Source organism: Lissotriton vulgaris, chromosome 4_1 (genome assembly GCF_964263255.1).
Source record: "Lissotriton vulgaris chromosome 4_1, aLisVul1.2, whole genome shotgun sequence".
Classification (NCBI taxonomy): Eukaryota; Metazoa; Chordata; class Amphibia; order Caudata; family Salamandridae; genus Lissotriton; species Lissotriton vulgaris.
Genome location: NC_141691.1, coordinates 220,039,962 through 220,067,056, shown reverse-complemented (window position 1 = coordinate 220,067,056; position 27,095 = coordinate 220,039,962). Strand labels below are relative to the sequence as shown.

Here is a 27,095-nt window from a genome sequence, read left to right as displayed (position 1 = left end):
CAAATAGCATCCCGCTTAACATGCGTTTTTGCCTAATACAATACTTTATAACACAGAGAGCATATCTCAATCCAGCGAAGAATAATAAATACTACAATTGCACAGATGTTGGTTGCCCGCGGTGCCACGCAGTTGACACAGATTTGCTACAGGTGGTATGGAGCTGCCTACGTCTGGGAGATGAATGGGAATCTGTGGTAACCTATTCAAATCGCTACACGGGCCGCAGTGTACCCCTATGTTGGGAGGCTTGCATTCTACACATTTATGGCAGAACTAAGGATCAAAAGGTGACTTCCCGTTCCATTGCCCTGGGGCTGATTGTTTCTAAATGACGGATTACTAAAAGGTGGCGATCCCCTGAAACTTCTGTTATTCCTGCATGGAGGCGTTCGCTGTGGGTATGGGCCACAGCAGAAAGTGTCGGGCTGCGTAGAGATGATGCACTAGGACTGCGTAAAACACTGATCACCACACAATGGGACCTGATAGTGCAAGAGCTCCAGGAAACAGACCGGACTCCCAATACTGGGCCAGAGGCTCCATCAGACGCACATCAAGATTAGGAACTAGGGGGACGATGCTATGATCCTCCACAACTACAGGATCAGAAATAATAGGCCTGGTTATGGTTGGCCAGGCATAAACTCTGATAGACCTTGCATGCTGAGATGTAGAAATGCACTGATGTTCACGGTTTGTGGGGTGTTTGTGGGGGAGGGGAAGGTTGATTGGATCTGCGGGCGGCGCCATGTTAGTTAGAACTTACAATCCCAGTTATGTTTTAGTTGTACCCAACATTATTATTTGCCTCCCGAGTTGGCAATTCTCACTACAGTACATTTACTGCCATTCATCTGACGGACCAAGTGGGTAAAAAGCCAATCGCTTACAGCAGATCAGAGACTTGTATGAATCACAAACTAAGAGGCACATGAATGTGGAAAGAGGCATTTATTAATACTGTGAATATAGTATATGTAAGTGACAAATGTATTGGTCACAATATGCAGGCAAGCTATACCGTACTGCAGATATTTGCTCTGTTCTCTGTGAAGAAAAATCCAATAAAACTGATTCAAACAAAACAAGCATTTGCAATGGAAAAGGTCTCACATTTATGCCGTTTGGGCTATTGGCATTGTAAATAACAATGCCCTTTATTTATGTATTTGTTTTTAAAACAGAAATAACCACTTCCTAGCTCGAATCGACTACCTCGCTGGTGCTGCGCACGTCCGTTGGCCGACGCAGCCCCGCCCACTTCGGGGGAATTTGCACCGCGGTTAAGCAGCTATAAGGCATTGAAATTTACAATTCCATTAGCATAAACCCGGGTAAATGCGAGACCTATTGTATTGCAAATGCGTGTTTATTTTTTAACTGGTTTGAAGGTCAGGTCCTCAGTCCTCGCTGTCAGTTGCAGCTGTCCTTCACAACTGGCACTGCTGCGGAGGCTGGACAGCCAGGCCAATAGTTAACTGGGATTCTGGATCTGGCCAGCAGCCTCTTTTGTTCAGAGAGCCTGTGGTGTAGATGAAATGTTGGCACTTGCCAGCTTGTGCTCTTTTTACTTTGTGATTTATGGGGGAAGAAATGGGTTTGTACTTTTCATACACCTGTTTTATGTCAGCATATTTGCTTGCAGAGCTGGACACTAGGTGTTGCTGAAACAAGATCACAGGACAAGGCAGACTACTGATGGCTACGTTACGCAGCACATGGGGCCAGCCTGTAGTTACACATGTACAGAAACTGCCTATAGGGCGCATCACCATTACAGCGCACGCTAGAGATCGAATATGCTACTTACCAGTATGCATCTGTTCTTGGCATGTAGGGCTGCTGACATATATGGGCATAGATCGCCGCCTAGTGTTGGGTCCGGATGATTGCACATTGTTGTCCTGGAAGAGTCTTCGAAGTATCACGAGATAGGTGGCTCCTCCCCTGGACTACAGTGTGCATGGGCATCCTCTCCATCCTCAGATTGTTTTTCACCATTGTGGCAGAGATGAAGTGTAATACAGTGAGTGATGTCCATGCTAGACAATAATTCTGAATGCTACAGCTGCTACAGACGCCGGGGAGGAGGGTGGGCGATATGAATGTCAGCAGCCCTACATGCCAAGAACAGATGCATACTGGTAAGTAGCATATTCGGTTCGAGGCATGTGGGCAGCTGAATTCATATCTGTGCATAGATTACATAGCAGTCCCTCCTGTTAGCGGCGGCTGCCCGTGCCAGCTGCAGCAGTCTGAAAAAGAGTTTTGAGAACAGCCTGTCCTACAGCTGCCTGCTGTTTAGAATGCACATCTACACAGTAGTGTTTCGTAAATGTATGTGTGGTGGACTATGTGGCTGCCTTATATATCTCTTCTAAAGGAATATTCCCCAGGAAAGCCATCGACGCTCCTAACTTACGTGTGGAGTGTGCTCGTGGTGGAATGGTTAGTGTACATTTAGCCTTAGCATAGCAAATCTGTATTCATTTAACGATCCACCGGGCTATCCCTGCTTTGGAAATGGGGTTGCCTTTGTGTTGTGGAGAAAAGGCAACGAAAAGCTGTTTTGTTTTTCTGAAATCCTTTGTTCTGTCTATATAGTACATTAGAGCCCGTTTGACATCTAACGTGTGTAGGGATCTCTCCGCGACATTTTCCGGATTAGGAAAGAAAACTGGCAGTTCTATGGTCTGGTTCATGTGGAACTGCGAAATCACTTTAGGCATAAATGTAGGGTTGGTGCGTAATACCACCCTATTTGCGTGGACCTGGATGAATGGCTCTTGAATGGTTAGTGCCTGGAGTTCACTAACTCTCCTCAGTGAGGTAATGGCCACTAGGAAAGCAACTTTCCAAGTCAGAAATTGAATCTCACAAGAGTGTAGAGGTTCAAAAGGTGGTCCCATCAATCTGGTGAGGACCACATTCAGGTTCTAGACTGGTGACGGTGGGTGTCTGGGAGGGATCACTCTTTTAAGTCCCTCCAGAAAAGCTTTAATGGCAGGCATTCTGAATAAGGACAGGTGCTGCCTGTTCTGAAGATAGGCTGCTATGGCGGATAAATGTATGCAAATGGAACTGTACGCTAGATTACATCTGTATAAATGCAACAAATAACAGATGATGTTTTGAATAGATGCATCCAGTGGGTTAATGTCATTGTTGGTACAATATATGACAAACCTTTTCCATTGAGCCGCATAGCATGCTCTGGTTGTGGGCCGTCTTGCCTCCTTGATGATATTCATACATTCCGGTGGCAAGTTGAGGTAGCCAAATTCTAGGACTTCAGGAGCCAGATCGCCAGGTTGAGCTGTTGCGGATCTGGATGCTGAATGTCTCCATGGCTCTGCGTCAAAAGCCTGGGTGTGAGGCGTAGCCGTTGATGCGGTACCACGGATAGTTCCAGAAACGTGGTGTACCATGGTTGGCGTGCCCACATTGGAGCAACCAGGATGAGGGTCATCGAGTGTTGCCGTAGTTTGCGTGCCACCAGCGGTATCAAAGGTGCCGGGGGAAAAGCGTACGCAAATTTGCCTGACCAGTTCATCTATATCGCATTGCCCTGCGACTGTGGGTGTGGGAACCTGCTTGCGAAGCTTTGGCATTTTGCGTTTTCCCTTGTGGCGAACAGGTCTATCTGTGGATGACCCCATTGCTGGAAGTACGGTTGGACTACTGATGAATGTATCTCCCACTCGTGCATCTGGTGGCTGTGTCTGCTGAGCAGATCAGCCATCTGGTTGTCTTTGCCCGGGAGGTGTTCCGCCATGAGGAAGATGTTCCTTTGAATGGCCCACTTCCACATGCTCTGCGCCAGATGAGACAAGTGTGGAGAGTGCGTTCCTCCCTGCTTCTGTATGTAGTACATGGCAGTCATGTTGTCCGTCCGGATCAACACGACCTTGTTGCACAAGTGTACCTTGAAAGCTTTCATCGCCATCAGTTCCTGAAGGTTTATGTGCATCTTCTTTTGCTGTGCTGTCCATAGTGCCTGCACTGTGTAGTGGAGTACATAAGCTCACCATCCCTGGAGAGACGCGTCCGCCGTCAGTACAATTTGTGGAACAGGCTCTTGGAACGGTCTGCCCTTGCAAAGGTTTCGTGGGTTCTACCAATGCAGAGAGTTGAATGCCCGACCGCTCACCTACACTAGGTCCTTTAACTGTCCTTGAGCCTGATTCCACTGACGTGCTAAGCACTCCTGAAGTGGACGCATATGTAGTCTCGCGTGCGGGACTATGAAAATGCAGGAGGCCATCATGCCTATCAACTGCATGAACACTTTCGCTGGAAGCGAGCGTGGAGGTCTGAATTTTTGTATCAGCAATTGCATGCTGTTTATTCTCACTGAATTTGGCTGTGCTTTGGCTGCCAGAGTGTCTATCGTCGCACCCAGGTACTGTCGCACGTGGGCGGGCTGAAGGTGTGACTTCGGGTAATTCAGTGAGAATACCAGACTGTGAAGAAGATGAATGGTGTGGGACATGTGGCTGGCACACTGCTGGGCCGACTTTGCTTGAATAAGCCAGTCGTCCAGATAAGGGTAGACATGTATGTGCTGTCTCCTGTGGTGTGCGGCTGCTGTTGCCAGGCACTTCGTGAACACCCTGGGTGCAGTCGTTACTCCGAAAGGGAGGACTTTGAACTGATAATGTTGATGTTGAATAGTGAACCTGAGATACTGTCTGTGTGACGGGTGTATGGGTATATGGAAATACGCATCTTTTAGATCCAGCGTTGCGAGGAAGTCTTCCTGACTGAGTAACGGCAGAACCTGTTGCAAGTTGAGCATATGAAAATGCCCTGACAGAATGTAACTGTTTAGAGGCCTGAGGTCTAGTATAGGTCTGAGCGACCCGTCCTTTTTGGTTATTAGAAAGTAGAGAGAGTAAACCCCTGACCCTTGTTCTTCTACAGGCACGAGCTCTATGGCCCCATTTTGCAGCATGCTGACGACCTCATGCTGCAATAAGTGTAAGTGCTCTGCGGACATAGGACGGTGTCTTGGTTGGATGTTGGGTGGAGTGGACGTTAATTCCAGACAATACCCGTTCTGTACAATGTCTCTCACCCACCTGTCTGTGGTGATGGATTTCCAGACCGGCAGGAACTGTTGTAGTCTCCTCCCGACAGGTGTTATATGGTCGGGGGCAGTTACAGGGCGTCACTGTTTGGTATTGGCAGAGGATCTGGAACTGTTGTTTCCTCTGCCTCTGCCCTTCATGTTGTTTCCCCGATATCCACCCCGGTTGTTCTTTTTGTAGGTGGATTGTGTACCTCCCTTATTGTATAGTGTGTGTTGCGTTGACTGGCCTCTCGAGGGGCCTCTAGTACTGGAGCGACGAAAGGAGCCACCCCGAAACTGCTGTGACTGCAGAGCCCCCATAGACTTTGCAGTCTCTGTGTCCTTTTTAAGTTTCTCAAGGGTGGTGTCAACCTCAGGTCCGAATAAGAAGTCTGGGTTAACTGGCTGATTGAGGATAGAAGTTTCAATTTCAGGTTTGAATCCTGAAATCCTCAACCAGGCGTGTCGTCTTAGCATAACACTAGTGTTGATGGCCCTGGCTGCAGTGTCAGCTGCGTCCAGAGCACACTTGATGGAAGCATTGGTTATGAGTTTCCCCTCCTGTACGAGTAGCTCTGCCCCCTCCTTGTACTGATCAGGTAGGTGTTGTAATAGTGTTTCAAGAGTATTATAATGTGCCCTGTCATATCTGGCCAAGAGAGCCTGAGTGTTAGCAATGCGCTAGATGTTAGCCACCAGCGCAGCTACTCTTTTCCCTGAAGTTTCCATAACCTTGGACTCTTTGTCCGGAGGAGGAGCATCACCTGTAGTCTGGGAGTTCGCTCTCTTACGTGCATTAGAAAAAACCAATGAATCCAATGGCAACTGTCCCTTTATTTAAGGAGGGTCCACAGGGGCCGGCCGTTATTTCTTCTCAATCCTTGGGTTTACCACCCTGGCCCTAGTGGTATCTTTAAAAATGTCAGCAGCATGCTTGAGGACCCCTTTGAGCATGGGTAGGGTTTTGACTGCCCTTTCTGAAGTTGAAAAAGTGTCGACCAGAAAGTCTTCGTCCACAGGGTCAGCATGTAGCTCAACGTCATGATTACTGGCTGCCCTCTCAATAAGGGCGTTAAAAGCAGTTGTGTCCTCAGTAGGAGACGTTTTCACACTGTACACATGAGTGTCCGGGCCAGTTAGCGGATCCCTTGAGTCAGCAGGGTCCGTCCATTGTTGGACTTGATCATCAGGATCAGTGTCCACATGATAGAGGTCATCCTCATTGTAATTATCCCCTGTCCCAACATCTGAGTGTGTTGGGGGAAAATGTTGAGGTTCCTGTTCATAGTGATGGAGGGGTTCCACAAGAGATGGAGAAGTTGTAGAAAGTCTTTTTTTCTTCAAGGGAATCTTATATGATTCCATGGGAGTTTCTGGCATTAACTTTCGTTTGTATATGGACAGTCTCCCAGTGTCCGAGTGAATTGTCTCAGCTCTTGGCCTTCAGGCTCTTCCGTAGCCTCCATTTCCGTCGACACGTGTGTAGCGGCGCCGATAGATTTTTTCGGCTCGAACATCTTCGGACGCACCGAGGGTGGTAACCCAAACTTGATAGGTGTCGACGCGGTCTGAACGTGTCCGACAAGCTTCGGCATCGGGGCCTTCTTCGGTCCGACCGATGTACCCCTCTCCTTGATGTGTTGGAGCGACTCCGACACTTCTTTGGCTATGAACGGACTGGGTTTTGTCGACTCGACAGGGTCCTTGGAGCCAGTCTTCGACTAGTCCGTAGGCCTCGACCGAGGATCGATACCGTCTTTTGGTGCGGTCATTTGTGGGAATCGACACCCTTCGGCGTCGGCTTCGATGGCTCGACGGCCTTGACCTTGGTCTTCGGCGCCCCAACCATTGGCTCGACGACCTTCTTCAGTTTTCCAGCATCGACGGCCATTTTAGTTTTCTTCGGCTCCGAGGGGTTTGAGGCCTTGGAACCGACGAGAGGCACAAGCACTTTTGGTTTCAGTTTCTGCAAAGATGCTGTCGGTTGCGATTTCTTTGCATCGACCGATGGCGGTTTCGAAACCGCAGGCTCTTTAGAAATGGTCGAAGCCGGGCCTTTATGCGGGGCTGTAGAACGAGATTGTGGATCTTGGGTAAGGCCTAGTGGCGATCCCTCGACCTGAGCCTTACTGAGTGCGTCATCTTCGGCCTCTGTGCGGCCGGGTTGGCCTTGCTCTTCGCCTGAGCTATCTTCTACGGCCCCAAGGGACTCCACGTCGTCTCCTACCTTATCGACGATGAGAACATCTTCGTCTTGTACCTCCTCGTCTTCGGCGTCATACTCGGAGTCATGGCCCGAAGCCGGATCGGAGCAGTGTTCCTGATCCTCCAGATCAACGACCTCCTCGTCTTCGGTCCCGAAGATGTTCACGGGAACAGGCGCTGACTTTTTCGACTCCAGTCGAGCCGCGCGTCGAATCTGGAGGGTTTTCTTCGACCTGAACCGGGCACAGGCCGTACAGTTGGCTTCGTTATGGTATGGGGACAGGCACTTGTTGCACACCGGGTGGACATCGATGTGCGGGTATTTTGGATTGCAAAGGGGGCACCGCTTGAATGGACTTCTTTCCATTTCAGATCTAAGATCGGGTTGAGTGTGGAAAGAAAAAACCTGTTGAGTCCTCGATGTCCACTAAGCAAAGGCACTGATACCGAACGAAACGATACCGACGCGATCGAAAGCCTTTTGGCCTTATAGAAAGTTTTCCTAACTTGAGCTAAGATAGTAACATCCGAACCCAATGGCGGGAAAAAACAATCTGAGGATGGAGAGGATGCCCATGTGCACTGCGGTCCAGGGGAGGAGCCACCTATCTTGTGATACTTCGAAGACTCTTCCAGGACAACAATGTGCAATCATCCGGACCCAACACTAGGCGGCGATCTATGCACAGATACGAATTCAGCAGCCCACATGCCTCGAACGGAGAAAGAAACTAAAACACAGCGTTTGATTTCAATGGAGAATCGGCGATTCGCACCATGGAGCTACTCGTTCACAAGTGTTAGACACACAGGCGGTATCGGAGCTGCCAAGCGGCCCTCTGCCAGGGGGCCATTTATTCACCCACCACAGCACGCCTTCTAGGGCTCCTAGGCCTGCAAGTACCCAGGTAAACGTGAAACTCTAAATCCCAGAATTTAGTGCTGCTGGTCAAAGAGATCTGATTACGTCACCGCAATTAACTTGCGAGGGACAGGACTTTGAACCCCTGCTAATTCAACTAGCATTTAAGGTTGTCCAAGGCCCAATTGAGCAATATTAAACTGTTTAATGACAACAGCTATTGCTTACAGTGCTTAGAAATAGAAATGAGCACTATACAAAAACCGTTATTATGCAGGGTGCTTTCAGACATCCATGCACCTGGCAGCACTCGTGCGGTTGAAGGTGTCACAGATGACACAGGAAACACTGTCGGTGTGCCGTCTCCCTGAATCACTTAGCAGGGGGAAAAACACGATGGACTCTGCTATAATAATTGATAGCATTCATTGGAGTACCTTACACCCACTGGGCCGTAGTGTTCAGTCAAATAGGTGCATAAGAAAAAAGGCAAGACACTGAGCATTGGCAGCAGCCAGGATCAGATAGGATCTGGGATTAGCAGCTGTCAGCTGAACCCTGCACAGCCGTGCACACTGACCCCACAGTAGCCCACAGGTCCAGACACCCCACGCCTCACACGTCTGCAGCACTCAAGAAGTCAAGGAGAAGGCACCTGAAGAAGCAAGTGACATTACCGGTACCTGCTCATATTTCCATCTTGTGGTAGGAAGTGTGGATGCCAAGTCCCACAGTCAGACAACTATATTACCTTTTGGGTTGTTTGCCCCGACTCAGGAGCTCCTTCTGGGGCCATTGGTAGGCGACAAAGGCAGCCCTGTGAACTGCCTGCAGAGGCCCGGGCCAGGAGATACAGGGCTGCGGGTACGCACTTGTCTTACATTCCACAAATCACATTAAAGACAAACAATGACGTGTTAAAAACAGACCGGGAAAACAAATCAACCAGGTTTACAACTTTGTTGCAAGAGCACACACTTAAAACAAGCGCCCTTGCTCTTGCAGCGCCTGAACAGTTCCACCCGGAAAAGTTTCCTGCACCACTTCACAGGAAGCCATGCCTCTTTGCGGCCGCTCTGTCTTTACTTTATCTTTTAGAATGTATATGCAGCTCTTAGGCACAGAAACACACCGAACAAAAAGAAATAGACACGCGGTAACAAACACAAACAGAACAGGCCGCGCCAGAGAAATGAAAGGCGCATCAGCCATTGTTGAAGATAAACGCTGTAATACCAACAAAAAAGTGCTTCGCGGCTAATTAAGAGACACTGTCTCCACCGCAGGTAAAAGATCCAATCCCAGTGAGCGGGGCCAAAAGTGGCCAGGGTGGCAACCAGGAGGGATTAAAATGCCTCCAGTGCAATCATTACACTGTGTTTTGCATAATCCATGACGACAAACGACGCGCACAAATGAAATTTGGAGGCGGAGCAGAGACACGACTTCTGGAACCATATTGATTACAAGAAGCCTTAGCATTGCGAGAGCAGCGCATGTGCGCTGCTAACGCCAGGCAAGACCTAAAAAAGGAATAAGCCTAAGAGCTTAAGGCCAACATGTCTTTTTAATCAGTCCAAGACATGAGATATCCCTCATAATCCAAGCAAATGCCATAGTCATCATTGCGGTTTGTTTTTTGATTTTATTTGACCACGGTTCATGGGATGCTAACGGTCATCGATAATGAAAGTCTGATGGATAGACTTTCAGCTGAGTTAAACCATCTACTGATTTGGTTAATACTGACCGCAGAAGCACTTGGTAAAAGGCTTGGAGTGTTTAAACTACTTAAAGTGTGCAATTCTACTTTTTTCAACTTTTCACACTGAAATTAATCTTGATGCAGTACAAATATCCAGAGCACGCAGAGAACCATGGTCAAACAGAGGACTTGATTTCTCTTCTCCATGCTGATTTCCATATTGCAACTTGACTTTTTCATAACTAGCACCTCACTAATAACAAAAAACAGCACAAACTGCTCCAAGTTCAGCTTTGTCTCAAGGGAAATATGGATTCCAAAGTTGGATACCTAGGCCAACACTGACCAACTTCACCTGATACAAAAGTGAAGGTCCCACCATCGTTCAGAAAACCGGTAATTTGAGTAGACCTCCAAGCCCCTCTGCCAGCAAAAATCCTCAAAGATTTTTAAGGTCTTCTGCAGCCCACTAGGGGTCTTGGAAAGGATCAATGTGTCGTCGGCAAACATCAGTATTGGTACTTTTTCTCCGGCAAAGTTGGGGCATAAGTTGGTGTTGCACTCATACATTCAGCTATCCCGTTAATATATGACGAGAATAGCGTAGGGGCCATCACACATCCCTGTCTCACAATACGTTCAACAGGGAACAGTTCAGTGACTTCCTCCTGCCACCACCCCAAATCTTATTTGGGCATTTTTATCTTCATGGAGCCTTCTAATCAAATTCAAAAGGTCCAAGGAGAGCCAAAGCTGTTTCAAAATTAGCCATAATTTCCAACGGGGTACTAGATCAAATGCCGCCTGAAGATCTACGAAGGCGGCATAGAGGCTACCCTTGCCTATCGTCACAATCTTCTGAACTCCTCTATCCACCCCTGTAATCTATTTAACACCACTCTACCAATTATTTTCTGGAAGCAGTCGATTAGGCTGATAGGCATGCTTTGTCTCCTTTCTTGTAGACAGGGATGATTTTCGTACTTTTCCAAGAAGCAGGAATAGGGGCACCCTGTGCAATCGCATTGGATAGCAAGAGGATACATCGGCACCAGCTAGCTTTATCATGTAAAAAGATGTTGCCAGGGATGCCATCAGGCCCTGGTGCTTTTCCCGGTGAAATTGATTTCAGTGCTGACTCAACTTCAGCCTTAGTAAAAGTTTCTCCCGAATCCAGCACACTTATGAGATCAATTTCCCCCGATAAAGGGGTTGAAGCATATTGGGGCTTAAAGTGATTTACCCAGGCTGATACGGAGACATGATTTTGGGAAGGCTCTGCTTGCTCCCCCGTTAGACCATTTATAAAAGTGCCAAAAATGCTTAGGATTTTTCGAGGCACATGCGTCCCTCAAATCCTGCCACTTTTTAGCATCCCAGGCTTTCTTGGCCTTCACTTGCATGAGCTTATAGAGTGTTCTCGTTTTGCGAACCTTTATGGCTTTCCCAAGGGCCAGGCATGCCTCCCGGCATTCCCCATTGTACCAGCGCCCCTCTTTCTAGGCAGATACTTTGGGCTTCTTTCCCTGCTTCACAAAGTATGAGTGCAAGAGATTAAAAAAGGCGGAGTGAGTGCTCACTATAATAGCATGATCCCCTTTCTGGTGTACGCAAGCCTCAAGTTCTTTAATAGCGAGTTCCAGCCTCTGTGCTATGTTATCTAACAGGTTTGATGACTCTTTCACCTGTACCCATTTAAGTCTCCTTTGATCGTTGGTGGGAACAACCACGCCTAAGTAATACCTATCAACTAAGTGTGAGTCTGACAATTCAGAAGCAAAGAACCACACAGTGGGTTATGATCACTTTGAAGCCTATCAGTGACCTTCATGTTCTCCACCAAATACCACAGGCTCACCAAAACATAGTCGATTCTACTTGCATGATGTCAGTTATTAAAAGTATTCGCTCCTTGCCTATCTGATTTAGTGCGCCCACTCAGAGCCCTCAGGCCCTGTTCCATGCAGATGCTATTTAATTGGTTAGCCACATCGGTCCACTTTCTAATAGGCTGCAGGTCAAGCGGTGGAACACCCCATTTACTGTCATCCATCTCAATCCAGTGGTTATCTTCTTCAGTAAGGGGTTCAAACGATATAATAAAGTGCCCCATTATTATTACCTTAGAAGCGTCAGGTAGCGTATCAAGGAGTTCTTCAAGAGCCGCTAAAACTCTTGATCTTTTGCCCCTTGTGCCCCTGACATAGATGTTAAATAACACTATTGATAAGTGGTCATGGGTGACTAATCTAATCACTTGGATATCCTTGTTCTGGGTTGAAAGAACCTGGATGTTGACTTTAAGCTCTTATCGAACCCAAACCGTAAGCCCTCCAGAGGGCCTTCCCTTCTCTCCCCTTTCAGCTCCTATAGAGAAATTCAAATACCCCTCACAAAACAGAGGTGTTTCGGCCCAAGTCTCTTGGAAGGCACATATGTCATATATCTTTACATGCGTATTCGATTCAGACGAGCATAGCTTTGAGTTAAGACCTGCAATGTTCCAGCTCAAGATGTTACACACTATTGGTAAATTCTCAGCCATCTGTGGCGTTGCTGATTGGTATGTGCCAATATTGCTAAGAGGTTCTACAGGTACCCCACTCGAGACATTACTTACAGATAGGGTTGGATCTAAGATTTGGGGCACGGGTTGTTTCGTAGTTGGTAGGACAGCTAATCTTATCCCCCCATCAACTTCTAGTGTTGGATCCACATTAAGAATAGGGGTCGGTAGCCTCTTCTTAGATCTCACCCTAGGGGATGCAATGGAATCACCTTTTTGAGCCCCGGGAAGGTCTGTGAGATTTAGTCAATTGTTAATCTCAAGGCTAGAGCAGCCCTGCAATCTGCGCAGTCCCGGACAGACCTCGGCATCATAGCCAGTAAGGGAGCGCATAAGTTGTATTCTAGAATTCTCCGGGCAACTAGTGCAGAACTCTAGTGTAAAGAGATTGTCAACTAGATCTACACTCTTCATAGTAAGTTCAATACTATCAAAAGGTTGATTGTGGAGAGAGATCCTTCGTGCAGCCATGATGTCCTCCCTAGGGGGCTGTGTACCTCACTGATTGGACATTCAAGCCGTTAGGACATCTTTTATCTGGGTATAATGTTGCATTTCAACTTGGCACTCGCAAATCTTTACTACCTGGGAGGCTTCAGTTTGACCGGGGACCCAAAAAATCTTTAGGTGAAGGTCCTAATGGGGGTTTCCTCTTCTTAGTGCCCTGTAAGCTGGACTGCCCTTGTGGACCCGCCCCCGATGTTAGAGATCTCACCAGTGTAAGTATCTCCTCTAGTGAGCCCTTCATTGTCTGTACTTCATCTCTCAATGTGGAAACTTCTTGTGCCAATTTTTCTAAAGTCTGCTCTTGCAAGCCAGCAATAGGCTTTCGCTCATAAGGGAGGTTATCAGTTTGAGCTTGCGCCCTCCTCAAACCATTTTCCTATACCCTATTTTGCCTTTGTGCATCACCAAGTAGTTGGAATCTATTGGTACAGATAACAATTGGATCAATGTGGGCTACATGATCTACATCTGGAGAAAGATCATCTCCCCCAGAATCGATAACAGTTTGAAGAGGAGCATTTTCAACCTGGGTCTCGCTAGTTGTGATAGGTAACTGACTCTTTCTAGCTTTGCAGACCATATCTGGAATGGCTAACTGTGCTCGATTTACCTGGGTCTTCTCTTTCTGGTGGGGTTTGGGGTTACTATTTACAGGTTTAAGAGGGGCCGATTCGAGGATGTCCTCACACTCGCTAATCAATGTGTCTATCCGATCCATGCCACAATTATTAGCAATAACCTTCCGTGCCTTTTTCCTGATTTTACGTTTTGCCCCTTCCTCACTTCCCTCCCCACTCTCTTCCAGTGCCTTCCGCTTCCCCATTATCCTGTGTCTATCTCAGATACAGCAAAACAAGGACTGGCTACACTAAAACAAACAGTAGCCTCGCCTAACCCAAAACCCACTCTTCACCCCGGGCCTAAAGAGTCTCAAAGATACAAGTAATAGACTAGCTTGATAGAGTATAAAAATAGTCCAAAGGTCCAGGGCAGGAACAAACAAGCATTTGCAATGCAATAGGTCTCGCATTAGGAAATTTTGAGCTATTGGTATTGTAAATGGCAATTTTTTTTATTTCTGTGTTGGTTTTCAAAATAGCTAAATTAATAGCTTTGCCATTTACAATGCCAATAGTTATAACTATAATGCAATATGTGTTGTATTTACATGACTTGGATGTATTGCTATTAAAAATAACAATGGCTTTTAATTTTTTTTTAATAATTAATACTTAAATAAAAGTTATTGTAATTTATAATAGCAATATCTTAAACTTTTGTAAATAGCTTTTGTGAAGATTGTGTTAAGTATTTTATTGTGACGAAAAACCAAGAACAGAAGTGAAATATTAACATCTTTTTGAGACATTTGTAATAAAGTTTGAGACATTGAGAGAATATATTTGAACCATTTGTTGTTGAATGGTTGCACAGATTGATGCTGTGGTGCCCCTGAGTGGTGGTGCTGAATGAGTGCGATAGAGTGAGTGCGATAGATAGATAGAGTGAGTGCGATAGATAGATAGAGTGAGTGCGATAGATAGATAGAGTGAGTGCGATAGATAGAGTGAGGGCAATAGATAGATAGAGTGAGGGCAATAGATAGATAGATAGATAGATAGATAGATAGATAGATAGATAGTGCCTATAAATAAACCCATCAAAAACATAAACACCTAATAAACAAAAATGCCTGATTATTGAAAAGGAATAGACCAAGATATTAGATTTGTGCAAATACAATAAACAGAAGCAAGACAGTGAAGGGGCAGGAGAGAGTGAGACTGAAAAAGAGGAAGAGTGGAGAGGCCAAGACAGTTAAAGGGCAGGAGAGACAGAAATAGAGGAAGAGTGGAGAGGCCAAGACAGTGAAGGGGCAGGAGAGAGTGAGACGGAAATAGAGAAAGAGTGGAGAGGCCAAGACAGTGAAGGGGCAGGAGAGAGTGAGACAGAAATAGAGGAAGACTGGAGAGGTCAAGACAGTGAAGGGGCAGGAGAGAGTGAGACATAAAACTGAGGAAGAGTGGAGATGCCAAGACAGGGAAGGGGCAGGGGAGAGTGAGACGGAAACAGAGGAAGAGTGGAGAGGCCAAGACAGGGAAGGGGCAGGAGAGAGTGAGACAGAAATAGAGGAAGAGTGGAGAGGCCAAGACACTGAAGGGGCAGGAGAGAGTGAGGCGGAAACTGAGGAAGAGTGGAGAGGCCAAGACAGTGAAGCGGCAGGAGAGAGTGAGACGGAAACTGAGGAAGAGTGGAGAGGCCAAGACAGTGAAGGGGCAGGAGAGAGTTAAACAGAAATAGAGGAAGAGTGGAGAGGCCAAGACATTGAAGGGGCAGGAGAGAGTGAGACGGAAACAGAGGAAGAGTGGAGAGGCCAAGACAGGGAAGGGGCAGGAGAGAGTGAGACAGAAATAGAGGAAGATTGGAGAGGCCAAGACAGTGAAGGGGCAGGAGAGAGTGAGACGGAAACTGAGGAAGAGTGGAGATGCCAAGACAGTGAAGGGGCAGGAGAGAGTGAGGCGGAAACTGATGAAGAGTGGAGAGGCCAGGAAAGTGAAGGGGCAGGAGAGAGTGAGGCGGAAACTGAGGAAGAGTGGTGAGGCCAAGACAGTGAAGGGGCAGGAGACAGTGAGACGGTACAGAGGAAGAGTGGAGAGGCCAAGACAGTGAAGGGGCAGGAGAGAGTGAGGCGGAAACTGAGGAAGAGTGGAGAGGCCAAGACAGTGAAGGGGCAGGAGAGAGTGAGGCGGAAACTGAGGAAGAGTGGAGAGGCCAAGACAGTGAAGGGGCAGGAGAGAGTGAAACAAATAGAGGAAGAGTGGAGAGGCCAAGACAGTGAAGGGGCAGGAGAGAGTGAGACAAATAGAGGAAGAGTGGAGAGGTCAAGATAGTGAAGGGGCAGGAGAGAGTGAGACGGAAACTGAGGAAGAGTGGTGAGGCCAAGACAGTGAAGGGGCAGGAAACAGTGAGATGGAACAGAGGAAGAGTGGAGAGGCCAAGACAGTGAAGGGACAGGAGAGAGTGAGACAGAAACAGAGGAGAGTGGAGAGGCCAAGACAATGAAGGGGCAGGAGAGAGTGAGGCGGAAACTGAGGAAGAGTGGAGAGGCCAAGACAGTGAAGGTGCAGGAGAGAGTGAGACAGAAATAGAGGAAGAGTGGAGAAGCCAAGGCAGTGAAGGGGCAGGAGAGAGTGAGGCGGAAACTGAGGAAGAGTGGAGAGGCCAAGACAGTGAAGGGGCAGGAGAGAGTGAGGCGGAAACTGATGAAGAGTGGAGAGGCCAAGACAGTGATAGATACATAGTCCGTGGCTATCCTGAAAACGTGTCAAGGCACCAATCTTCCTGGACTTACGATGGACACCCCTGATGTACTGTTTTGTGTGCATGCATATGTTGTTTTAATGGTGTGCTGGCATGCACTTATGATAGTGGATTGTGCATTATTTGGGGTTTGGGTGTACGCACTGTATGCTATGAATGCATGCAGTGTGTGTGAGAGTGCGTGGGCTGTCTGTGCAACCTGTGCATTAAGGGAGTCCAGGCACAGTTTGACAGCATGAAGAGTGGGCCGCTTGTGCTGTGCTGAATGGGCGAAAGCACCGATTTTATGAGCAAGCACACTCTCTGATGTGCACGCATGCTGCAGAAAACCCCTATGGAATGAATGACTCGAACATTCCAGTTACATACGGTGCCAGTGAAACGCTACCGTAGTTTCTGTCGTGAAATATGACTCGCAACCATAGAATGAGGAGACACAACTCAGGAGATGCGTCACTTCCTGCTATTGGGGAACAGTAGGGAAATTCAAGATGACTGGCTTAAGGAACGCTGGTTGTCCTCCGTTTTAGCTCAAATATAGTCTGCTTAGCTTTCGGATACGGCAGCTTGCACTTTGTCTTATTTTAGAGGATTTCTTTTTTTTAATAGAGTTTTATAGAGTGTAACTCTTCAAGGCACTGCGACTGGCTAAGCAAGTTACACCTGGCTCAGGATTCACGAGAGGGAATGTGGGTACCAAGTCTTTCTTTACTCTTCAGTGTGTAACGCAAGCCTCTCTTGTTTAACCAACCCCGCCGTTGAGGGGCCAACATGACTTGGTCACGAGTTGTGAGCCAAGAATGTAGCCAAGCAAGGAAAATATACCGTATCTGGTTTCTTTAATTTAAAAGCTATCAAGAACGTTGGCTCAATGGGGCAACCCGATTATGACAAAGATAGGAAGGAGGTGATTGCGCCAGAGAAGAGATGAGAGTGAGCTAGAGAGAGGGGACTTGGAATTTAAGAGGTAATGTGGAGATGGGCAGAGGAGGATGAGGGTGACGGGGGGGTGTCTGCTTCAGAGCTCGAGAGAGTTGATTGAGGGGCGGAGGAAACAGACTTAGACGGAAAGAGGAGGTGAGAAAGGAGGGTCCGGCTGGGAGCTGGGAAAGAGGCTAAAAGGGCTGAATGGGAGGGGAGATTGCACGGAGCGCTTTCCAATGAAGTCTGGTGCGAGGTCTGGGGGCGGGGGAGGGGAGCAGGCATATGGTGTTTGAGTGAGCAGCCTTTGATGTGTGAGCAAGTGTGTGATTGAGAAGTGAGGCCAAGCGCGCGCTGGCGAAGCGTCACGGTTGATTACCTCACATGCATTGAAGACAATCTTTGCTGGTTTCAAGAGTTGTTTTGCCTACTCTACTCTCGTAGAACAACACATGCGCGTTGGTTCAGCGAGACCTAAAAAGCTGGGGCAGGGAAGCGGATGGGATAAGCAAGAGAGAAGCTGGAGAGGAGGGAGGTACACGGAGCACACAGGGGGTGGATACCAGAGCGTGGAAGCAGCGCAAAAAGGGGGGTGGCAAGAAAACTCCTAAACCCCATCTAGTGCTGAAAAATAAAACTCTAAGTATGAACAGTGGAAGGATACAAGACATTCAGTCAAACGGAAGGTAAAAAAAAACAATGCTCGAGGACGGGACAAACAAGAAGAGAAAGGTAAGCAAAAGGCTGGCCCAAAGTTCACTGCAAATATCGAATTGTCCACAACAGGTCTTCTACAAAAGAAACTAAAAGCTGTCTGTAAGCAAGGTCTGTAAGCAAGGCCTTAAAAAGAGACTGGGAACAAAAACAAACAATTGCATTGAATAGGGCCAAAAACAAAAGAAATTAAATATCGATTCCCAAATATTTATTGCACCGTTTAAGACGTATGCCGAAAATCAACATCAGATACTTCCCAACCATTTATTAGATTTCCGAGCCTGGAGGTAAATGTAAATGTAAATGTGTTTCGATTTATATAGCGCACTTTAACCCAGGGGCCTCAAGGCGCTTGCTTAGGGAACCCGTCCTGGTATTCCCCTGTGAGATACCCCGGCCGGGTATCCACAAGGTGAAAGCCAGGCATCCCGCCGCGAGGGGCCGTAGTGGAGATTAAGCAAGCTATTGCCCAGAGTCGCAGAGTGTGACCCCGTGAGTCGAGTAGGCACCAGAGTGAGAATTGTCGACTCCATGGAATTTTGAGCCCGAGACTCGCCGAGGCGGGGAATCGAACCCTGGTCCACGGCCGATCTCAGCTTCTGGGTCTGCCGCCTCTAACCACTGAACCACGCTTCTCCACAAGGTGTGGCTTCCCGGAAGCGTGTAAGCGATGAACAATCAACGTGTAATTAAGGCTACCATGTAAAGTTAACAAAATCAGATAGCAGCCAACCTCTGACTGCAGAACACCAGATACTAGATTACACCAGAGGCTGCAGACTGCGTGGGGTTGGGCTAGCGGGAAAAATTGTCCAAAAGGCATCCCAAACCAGAGAGGGTGCACACAACTTCAGGCATAGAAAAAAGTTCTGACAAAACCTACCAGACAAGACACAGGTGCAGCATGTGCAGCAGCAGTGCTACCCCCCAATACAACAAGCATTGGAAATGCAATAGGTCTCGCACCATTAGAGTTAGTGCTTTTAGAATTGTTTATGGGGTTTTTTGGTAAATGTTTAGCATTTTTGTTTCCTGTAGCCAATGCTAAAGAATTACAAATAAAAAAAGCCATAAACATTTCTAAAAGCTCTAACTGAAATGGTCTGAGACCTATTGCACTGTGTGAGGGTGAGGTGTTGAGGGTGAGTGAGGGTGAGCGTGAGGGTGAGTGAGGGTGAGCGTGAGGGTGGGTGAGGATGAGTGAGGGTGAGGTGTTGAGGGTGAGTGAGGGTGAGTGAGGGTGAGTGAGGGTGAGGTGTTGAGGGTGAGTGAGAGTGAGGGTGAGTGAGAGTGAGTGAGAGTGAGGGTGAGGCGTTGAGGGTGAGGTGTTGAGGGTGAGTGAGGGTGAGGGCGAGTGAGGTGTTGAGGGTGAGTGAGGTGTTGAGGGTGAGTGAGGGTGTGTGTGAGTTAGGGTGAGGTGTGGAGGGTGAGTGAGGGTGAGGGGGAGTAGTTGAGGCTGAGTGAGGGTGAGTGAGAGTGAGGGTGAGTGAGGTGTTGAGGGTGAAAGTTTGAGGGTGAGGATGTTTTTTTTTTTAAATTGCGAAACTAATTGCTTTGTTATTTACAATGCCAATAGTTTTATGTTTCGTAAATCTGACACATATTGTAACCCAAAATGTGTTGTAGCACTGAGTGGTGTGAGGGTGAGTGGTGTGAGGGTGAAGGGTGTGAGGGTGAGTGGTGTGAGGGTGAAGGGTGTGAGGGTGAGTGGTGTGAGGGTGAAGGGGGTGAGGGGTGTGAGGGTGAGGGGTGTGAGGGTGAGGGGTGTGAGGGTGAGGGGTGTCAGGGTGAGGGGGGTGAGGGTGAGGGGGGTGAGGGGTGTGAGGGTGAGGGGTGTGAGGGTGAGGGGGGAGGGTGAGGGTGAGGGTGAGTGTGAGGGGGGTTAGGGTGAGGGGGGTTAGTATGAGGGAGTTGAGGGTGAGGGGGGTGAGGGTGAGGGGAGGGAGGGTGAGGGAGGGTGAGGGGGTTAGGGAGTGTAAGGGAGAGTGAGGGTGAGGCTGAGCGGGTGTGAGAGGGTCAGTGAGGGTGTGTGTGAGAGGGTGAGTGAGGGGGTGTGTGAGGTGGTGTGTGAGAGCGTGAGTGAGGGGGTGTGTGAGGGGTGTGTGAGGGTTGTGAGAGGGTGAGGGTGTGTTAGGGTGAATGAGGGGGTGTGAGGGGGTGAGGGTGGGGTGTTGAGGGAGTGAGTGTGAGGGTGTGAGGGGTGAGGTTGAGGGGGTGAGGGTGAGGGGGTGAGTGTTAGGGGGTGACTGTTAGGCGGGTGTGAGTGTTAGGGGGTGTGAGCGTTAGGGGGTGTTATTTTTAGGGTGTGTGAGGGTGAGTGAGGGTGTGCGAGGTTTTGTTACACAGAGGGTGTGTGACGGTGTGTGAGGGTGAGTGTGAGTTATTTGGAGTGAGTGTGAGTGAGGGGGTGTGAGGGTGTTGTTGTGAGTGTGAGGTGAGTGAGCGTGTGTGAGTGTGATGGGGTGTGAGGGTGAGGGGGTGTGAGTGTGTGTGAGTGTGAGGATGAGTGATGTTGTTTGCGTCTGAGAGTGTGTGAAGTGTAGTGAGTGTGAGAGTGTTGTGATGAGTTTTAGGGGAGCGTGTGTGTGTGAGGGTAAGGTGTTTGAGGATGAGGGTGTGTGTGTGTGAGGGTGAGTGAGGGTGTGTGAGGTGTTGTTAAGCAGAGGGTGTCTGACGGTGTGTGACGGTGTGTGAGGGTGAGGGTGTGTGAGGGTGAGTGTGAGTCATTGGGAGTGAGTGTGAGTGAGTGTGAGGCTGAAGGTGTGTGATGGTGTATGAGGGAGATGTTGTGTTAGGGTTATTGAGGGTGTGTGAAGGAGTGTGATAGTTTTGGTGTGTGAGGGTGATGTTATGAGTGTGTGTATGTTAATATTAATTATGTAATATGTGTTGTGTTTTAAAAATGTGATAGATGTTCCCTTTTTATTTCTCCTGTCTTATGTGTATATTTGTATGTAATGTAACTGTGTATGTTTTGTACTAACTGTGTGGTGTTATGTGTTTAACGTGTTTGTGGAGTCCCGTATTATTTATTTATTTTTTTTTTTAAATGATAAGAACACAGTCCAGGTCTGAAAGTGGGTCAAGGATGGCAAATAAAGGAAGCAAAACTAACCAGCGCAGTATGTAAGCTGCAAAGGTAACGAGAAGAAAAAACAGCAAATCTGCATAGTTCAAGCAGTCATAAATAATAAAGCCCCCATCATAGAACACCCTTCATTCCTACATGTCGTATGAAGCGAAGATAATGAGAGGGCCACCAGTCACGGCAAGAAGCAAAAAAACCGACAGAATGAACTAGCCTTAAAGTCAGCTTGCCAACGTAAGACTTACCGAGATAAGACTGTTGCGATCAGCTGGAGCGCTGGTGCACGTAACAGCAACAGAGAGCCGGGCAGGAAACCGCAATGGTATTGGGTTTGTTTAAATAACGCGGCGAGCCTAGGGAAACCGGAACACCTGCGTCAATTGGAGGGGGCGTGCCCATCGCGGGTCATATAGTTCGCTCTTTTCATAGCGGCCATATTGTGGCGATAGTCATTATATCCAAACCAAATTATTGTTAGGATATTTTAAAGATCAAAAGCGTAAGATGGGCATCATTTTCATCTATGCCCAATATGCAATGATGCCAAAAGAAGTCTCAGTAATTATCAGCGCAATGACGAAAAAGGTTGCACCTTCTATAAATAAAGCCCATAGGTTGCATATGCGGCGCGAGCGACTAACAAAAGATACACAGAGAGCCGGGCAGGAAACCGCAATGGTATTGGGTTTGTTTAAATAACGCGGCGAGCCTAGAGAAACCGGAACACCTGCGTCAATTGGAGGGGGCGTGCCCATCGCGGGTCATATAGTTCGCTCTTTTCATAGCGGCCATATTGTGGCGATAGTCATTATGTCCAAACCAAATTATTGTTAGGATATTTTAAAGATCAAAAGCGTAACATGGGCATAATTTTCATCTATGCCCAATATGCAATGATGCCAAAAGAAGTCTCAGTAATTATCAGCGCAATGACGAAAAAGGTTGCACCTTCTATAAATAAAGCCCATAGGTTGCATATGCGGCGCGAGCGACTAACAAAAGATACATTGCATCAGGGAGCACTGAAAGGCCAGTAAATGGAGGGAGAGCGGGCTTTAGCACGGCGTCAGTGTTGGCATTGATGGGGGGTAGGGGGGAAGTGGGGATTTAAAAAAAAAAGCGACACGGCGGGCAGGGGAGGGGGCGGAGCGGGTAAAATAAACAAACGAGACGGAGGGAAGAGAGGGGAGGGGGGAGGAGAAATGCGACACGGCGGGAAGGGGAGGGGGCGGAGCGGGTAAAACAAGACGGACGTGCACGCGCTTTTAAGCTCAAGGCGCATGCGCATTGAGCTTAAAAGTCACGGGCACTGCAAGGAATCGCCACGATTCCTTGCAGTGGATAAAGAGTGGATAAGCCCCCATAGTCTCGCTTGCTCGATGCGCATGCGCATCGACAGGCGAGACCTAAAAAGGGCCTACAGTGTAACTTGTGACAGTACCATAATATGGACCAGCTTTGGCGTGCTTTTAAGCGCCTCCTGGTGCCGGGAATGCTTGGAGCTGTAGTTTGAGACCGTCCGCGTCACCATCAGCGGAACGGTCTCCGCAGGAAATACTGCAGGGCTGCTTGGAGGGCTTCAAAACACAATGCCAGGTATGAGCTTTTACTTAGCACAAGTTAGCCACCAAAAATTGAGGTGATGCATGCAAGGGTATTCTGAGATATGGCAGCCCTTATGTCCGACCTAAATCAACCAGTGGGCCTCGAGGCGCGACCCCTCCAGGTTCCCCGCAACCCCTCCAGGTTCCTGAGTCCAGTGCTGGCACCACACGGAATGCAGCGCTCCGGAGTGTAACTGTGGCAGATAGGCAGTGTTTTTGCTTGAGGCCCAAGCTGCAGGTCCCAGTGCAATCTGCAATCTGGAGGCAGTGTTCCGGCCCGACTCGTCCAATGCGGGCTCTGGATGCCCAAGTCCGGGCCGCGCCCAGCACCGGAGGGTCACAGCGTGTCGGATCCTCCACCTGCTGCCTCATTCAATGGCCCAGCCTCTGTTGCTTGCAGGTCAGTGGGCCCTCGCAGGGCTGCGCGTGCGGGCCTCTGCACCAGTCCACGACCACCGCATCGCAGCTTTCCGCTCCCCCAGGGCAGTCCACTCTGCTCCGGCCCCGCCGCACAGCAATTTTTTTCTCACGCCGTCCAGCGATGTCAGGGGGAGCTGTAGCCTCTGTTGCGTTCCTGTCCGATGTGCTCCGCAGTCTCCGCACCGATATTGTGTGGTGTCCCATTCAGCGTGGATACCAGAGCCCAGGGGTCGGGACGCATGCCGCCCTCTCGCGGGGCTCTTCCTAGGAGAGGAAACTTCAAATCAAGGAGAAGGACGCCAACACTGATTCAAGCATTGAATCTGAGTTTGGAATTTGAGAGCAGATGCATGACACATTAACAACCTTGATGTAATATTCAAACATCTGAAAGCTGCTGGCATATTTTTTTCAGAGCAAACAGTTGCAATAAAAGAGATTAAAGATGTGCAGAAACTGGAATACAAAAGAGAAAAACCTTGAGGATCAACGTGCAGGACTTTAGTTCCCTCACAGCTGATCTAGAAGACGTAGCATGTGAAAGTAAAAAAATGTAAAAGGTTTGTAAGACTTCCAAGTACTGTGCAAGCAAGGAGAAAGATCGCTCTGGGGATGTGTAGGATTGCTTTTAGAATTGTAGTCCAGGGTTCTTCTCAACCACAGCATATTCAAGGGTTGTCATTCAAGACTTACTCTTAATTCTTAATAGAGAAGGTTGTTTACTGAATCAAATAAAGGCCTCTGGGTATAGAAAGCAAGTACAATAGCTTTACAAGTAGCTTCAGAGTAGTTTAGGTGAAAGCTACTGCAAATTCATAAACAAAAATATTTCACACAAATAAATTACACAACTACCCTTTTGTTTTAACACAAGTAAAATAGATGAGATTAACTGAACGTGAGTGACACAACACTAACATAAGCACAGGAAATAATAGCAGGAAAACAGATTTACATTATTAAAACTACCTCTCGTTCTTGCATTAGCCTCTGACCCTCTGCAGCATACAATCGATTTGTCTCTTCCAAGAATCTATGTTCAAATGAATCTTGATAAATCTAGGTATTAAAAAAGAAAAGTTGAAGTCAAACAACCCCAGTTTTTCATACAGCTTACACAGACTTCAATATTTGTATGCTCTACTTACTTGTAAATCGGAAAGCATACTAAGAAGACTTCGGAGCAAGCTCCTGTCAATTGCCTCTCCATTCCTTTCCCTCTCAATTAATAACAGAATTCCATCAATTGTCTTATTCTGCACTTTCTGGTCACTAATTATATGCGCTCTAAATAACTCCAGTCCCATATCCCTAAAAAAAAAGGCAAAGAAAGACGTATTATCCAGAATGAAAACAAATGCATCAGGTGTTAATTGGTCTAAAATTAGATTTGTAATTTGCACTGCTTGTAAAAAAGTATAACAATGGGAGGTCGACATCCAAGATAAAGGCGAGGTACGTTTTGTTTCACTCAGTGTTACTTTCTGCTTTTTTATTTTTTTACTTTATCATTTTTGAAGTAATGTAGAGTTCTTGCATGTAACACCAGTTACCATGCAATCATAAAATAGGCACTTACATGTGGTGAATAGGCAGTGCGCCCCACCACCGGGTCGCAGACATCTATCCGTGAGTGAGTATCATTAGGGCTACAACTTTAATCATCATGTATCAATCTCATTATTATGTCAGATACTTAACAGCATCACTGCATATTATGTCAAATGTACAATCCTCTGAGGAGGGAGGAGCCACCGGACCAATATTTACTTCTCTGTACCACCCTGACCGTGGGAAACCCAGATCCCACCATCCAGCAACCTAGACTACCCCATCTCCCATCCGCTTCCCCAATTGTGGAACAATCTCATTGTTCTCAGTCTATGCCCTACTATGCATACATGCCTTAAAGGGGCCCCTTATGTCACAGAGAAGCATAGGCATCGGGTCCTGGGCTACTTCTTGTATTAAAGACAGAATGAGAGGCCTTTGGGCTGAATATGTGGGGCGCTCAGGTTGCATGCTGGGGTAGATGTTAAACGTATTACTTTGGCAGTGGGACCGAAGGCAATAAAGAGATTATAAGCTGCAATGTTGTCCTCAGCAGGTCCAACGTTGAAGAATTATACAAAAAAACTAAAAACACAGCAGCAGACCAAGGTTTAGCACATCGACTGTTTCCTAAATTCGTGTGGTGCAACCACTCTCACCATCCGCTGCAAAGGATGTCCGTCATACAAAGAGTTTTACAAGAAATTTGAGAGGTGCACTCAAAGTCAATAGTACAAGAAGTTCATAAATGTTGTGAGTCTTCTGTTCTTTCTTTAATGGGTTCTTTATTTTCTCTTTTTAAGATACACAGGCACAGCCAACGCGTTTTATTCCCTTTAGTGCCTTGGGAATTTCCTCAGGGCTGCAAGAGATTTTAACATGCATAAGCATTTTTCGCCTTGTGTTTAAATGATCATAACAATAGCCTACATAACATACAAAATTAAAAATGACTAGAGGTTACACCAATAGACATAGCCATATTAAAAATTCATGCCAAATGGCACATTTGTTAATTTTTCTAAAAGCAAGTACAGCCTCACCAGTACATTGCTTCCACATCTACTGAAATATGTCACATTTATGCCGAACAAAGAACAGAAGACTCGCAAAATGTATGAACTTATTGTACTATTGACTTCATTGAGTGCACCTCTCAAATTTCTTGTAAAACCCAACGTTGAAGAAGCTTAACTTTAGTGAGAAGAGGATGTAGGAAGGGAAAGTATGGAAGTGGAATGGGGAAACCCAAAGAAAGTATCCCGTAATGCCATTATCAAACTGCTACAGATTAGCCTTCTACATTGGATCTACTTGATGCCACACAGGGTATATGAAATATTCCAGGAGTGTTGCATACCTCCCTGGAGCAGAACAGAGAAGGTTGATCTATTAAATATATTCGGAGAATAGACAAACGTAAATAAGTCTCTGAAGCCAAGGTCTGCCAGTTAACCAATCAGTGTCCTTGAGGAGATTCACACAGTAATTACTACCAGGTAGATGAATTAGCGAAACGTAGACTTTCCTTTTCTTAAGTATGTGGTCCACAAGCGTAAATAGTTACTGGGATGGGCTCTTTCATGTGACTTATGACTAAATGGAAGAATGGTGCTCTGAACTTCATGGACAGTTTTACTGGGACAGATACCCAGGAGTGCGAAATGTAGAGAAGAGGCAGATTTATAGACCGAGTATTGGTCTTAGCCAAGCGGTGAAAAGTGAATGCTCCCTCTTAACTTGAAGGTGCACCTCTTGAACCCAGCTCTGTCATTTTTTCACATGTGTATCCATGAGCAAGTAAGCAGGAGGACCAGATATAGAGATACTATTGTGTAACAATTATGCGGATACATGGAACACACACAGGCATTGGTTAACAGTGCTTAATCTCATCAACTATGGAAAGAATTATGTTTTTTAATTACTTGGACTCTATACTTGAAGGTTTCATAAATACAATTTTCAGTAAATAGTGACGCTCATGTTAAACGCAAACATGCCTAGTACTTTAGTTCATAACAGACGCCTTATATGTGATATATTATTGTTTTCTATTTATGTCACAAGAGAGTAAAATACATTTTTTGTAAAAGTTTATATAGGGGGCATTTGCTTCAAGAGCACTGCAATGGTGAGAGCAGTCTACACAACCAGTTGGGGAGGCTTGACACTGAACTGTACTTGACTGGGAGTAGGAGGGTAGGATCTGAGATGAATAGGCGAGAATTGGTAGATAAAGAGACAATACCATGCCAACCAGTGCAATATGCTGAGTTTACAAGACTACAACGAGCACTGGCATAGCCAAAAGGTCTAGTCTTTGACACCTTGTAAGTGTTTAGCCAGAGCTATTGCTTTGGCAATGTTTTTGAGCTAAGTTACCAAAGTGGGCAGATATGCTTAAGAAGAAAAGAGGGTGTGATGTACCCAATGGTTGACGATCTTGTTAGTGTGGATTAAAATGATACACAGACCCTAATACACAAGCAAATGTTAAAAGTGCTTGTCCATGTGGCTGAGAAACCGTGACGTTTGAAAACTTAGTTTGGTG

General features: G+C 47.0%; 1 protein-coding gene across 1 annotated transcript in view; it reads right to left on the bottom strand.

Moving 5' to 3' along the window:
• Positions 1 to 27,095, bottom strand: part of CUL4B (cullin 4B) — a 938,104-nt gene that overhangs the window by 646,160 nt on the left and 264,849 nt on the right. The window contains exons 7-8 of the mRNA XM_086918515.1: positions 24,139 to 24,301; positions 23,960 to 24,049 (exon numbers count right to left, since the gene is read on the bottom strand). Coding sequence (XP_086774641.1) covers positions 23,960 to 24,049; positions 24,139 to 24,301 — 253 coding nt within the window. The remainder of the gene's footprint in view (positions 1 to 23,959; positions 24,050 to 24,138; positions 24,302 to 27,095) is intronic.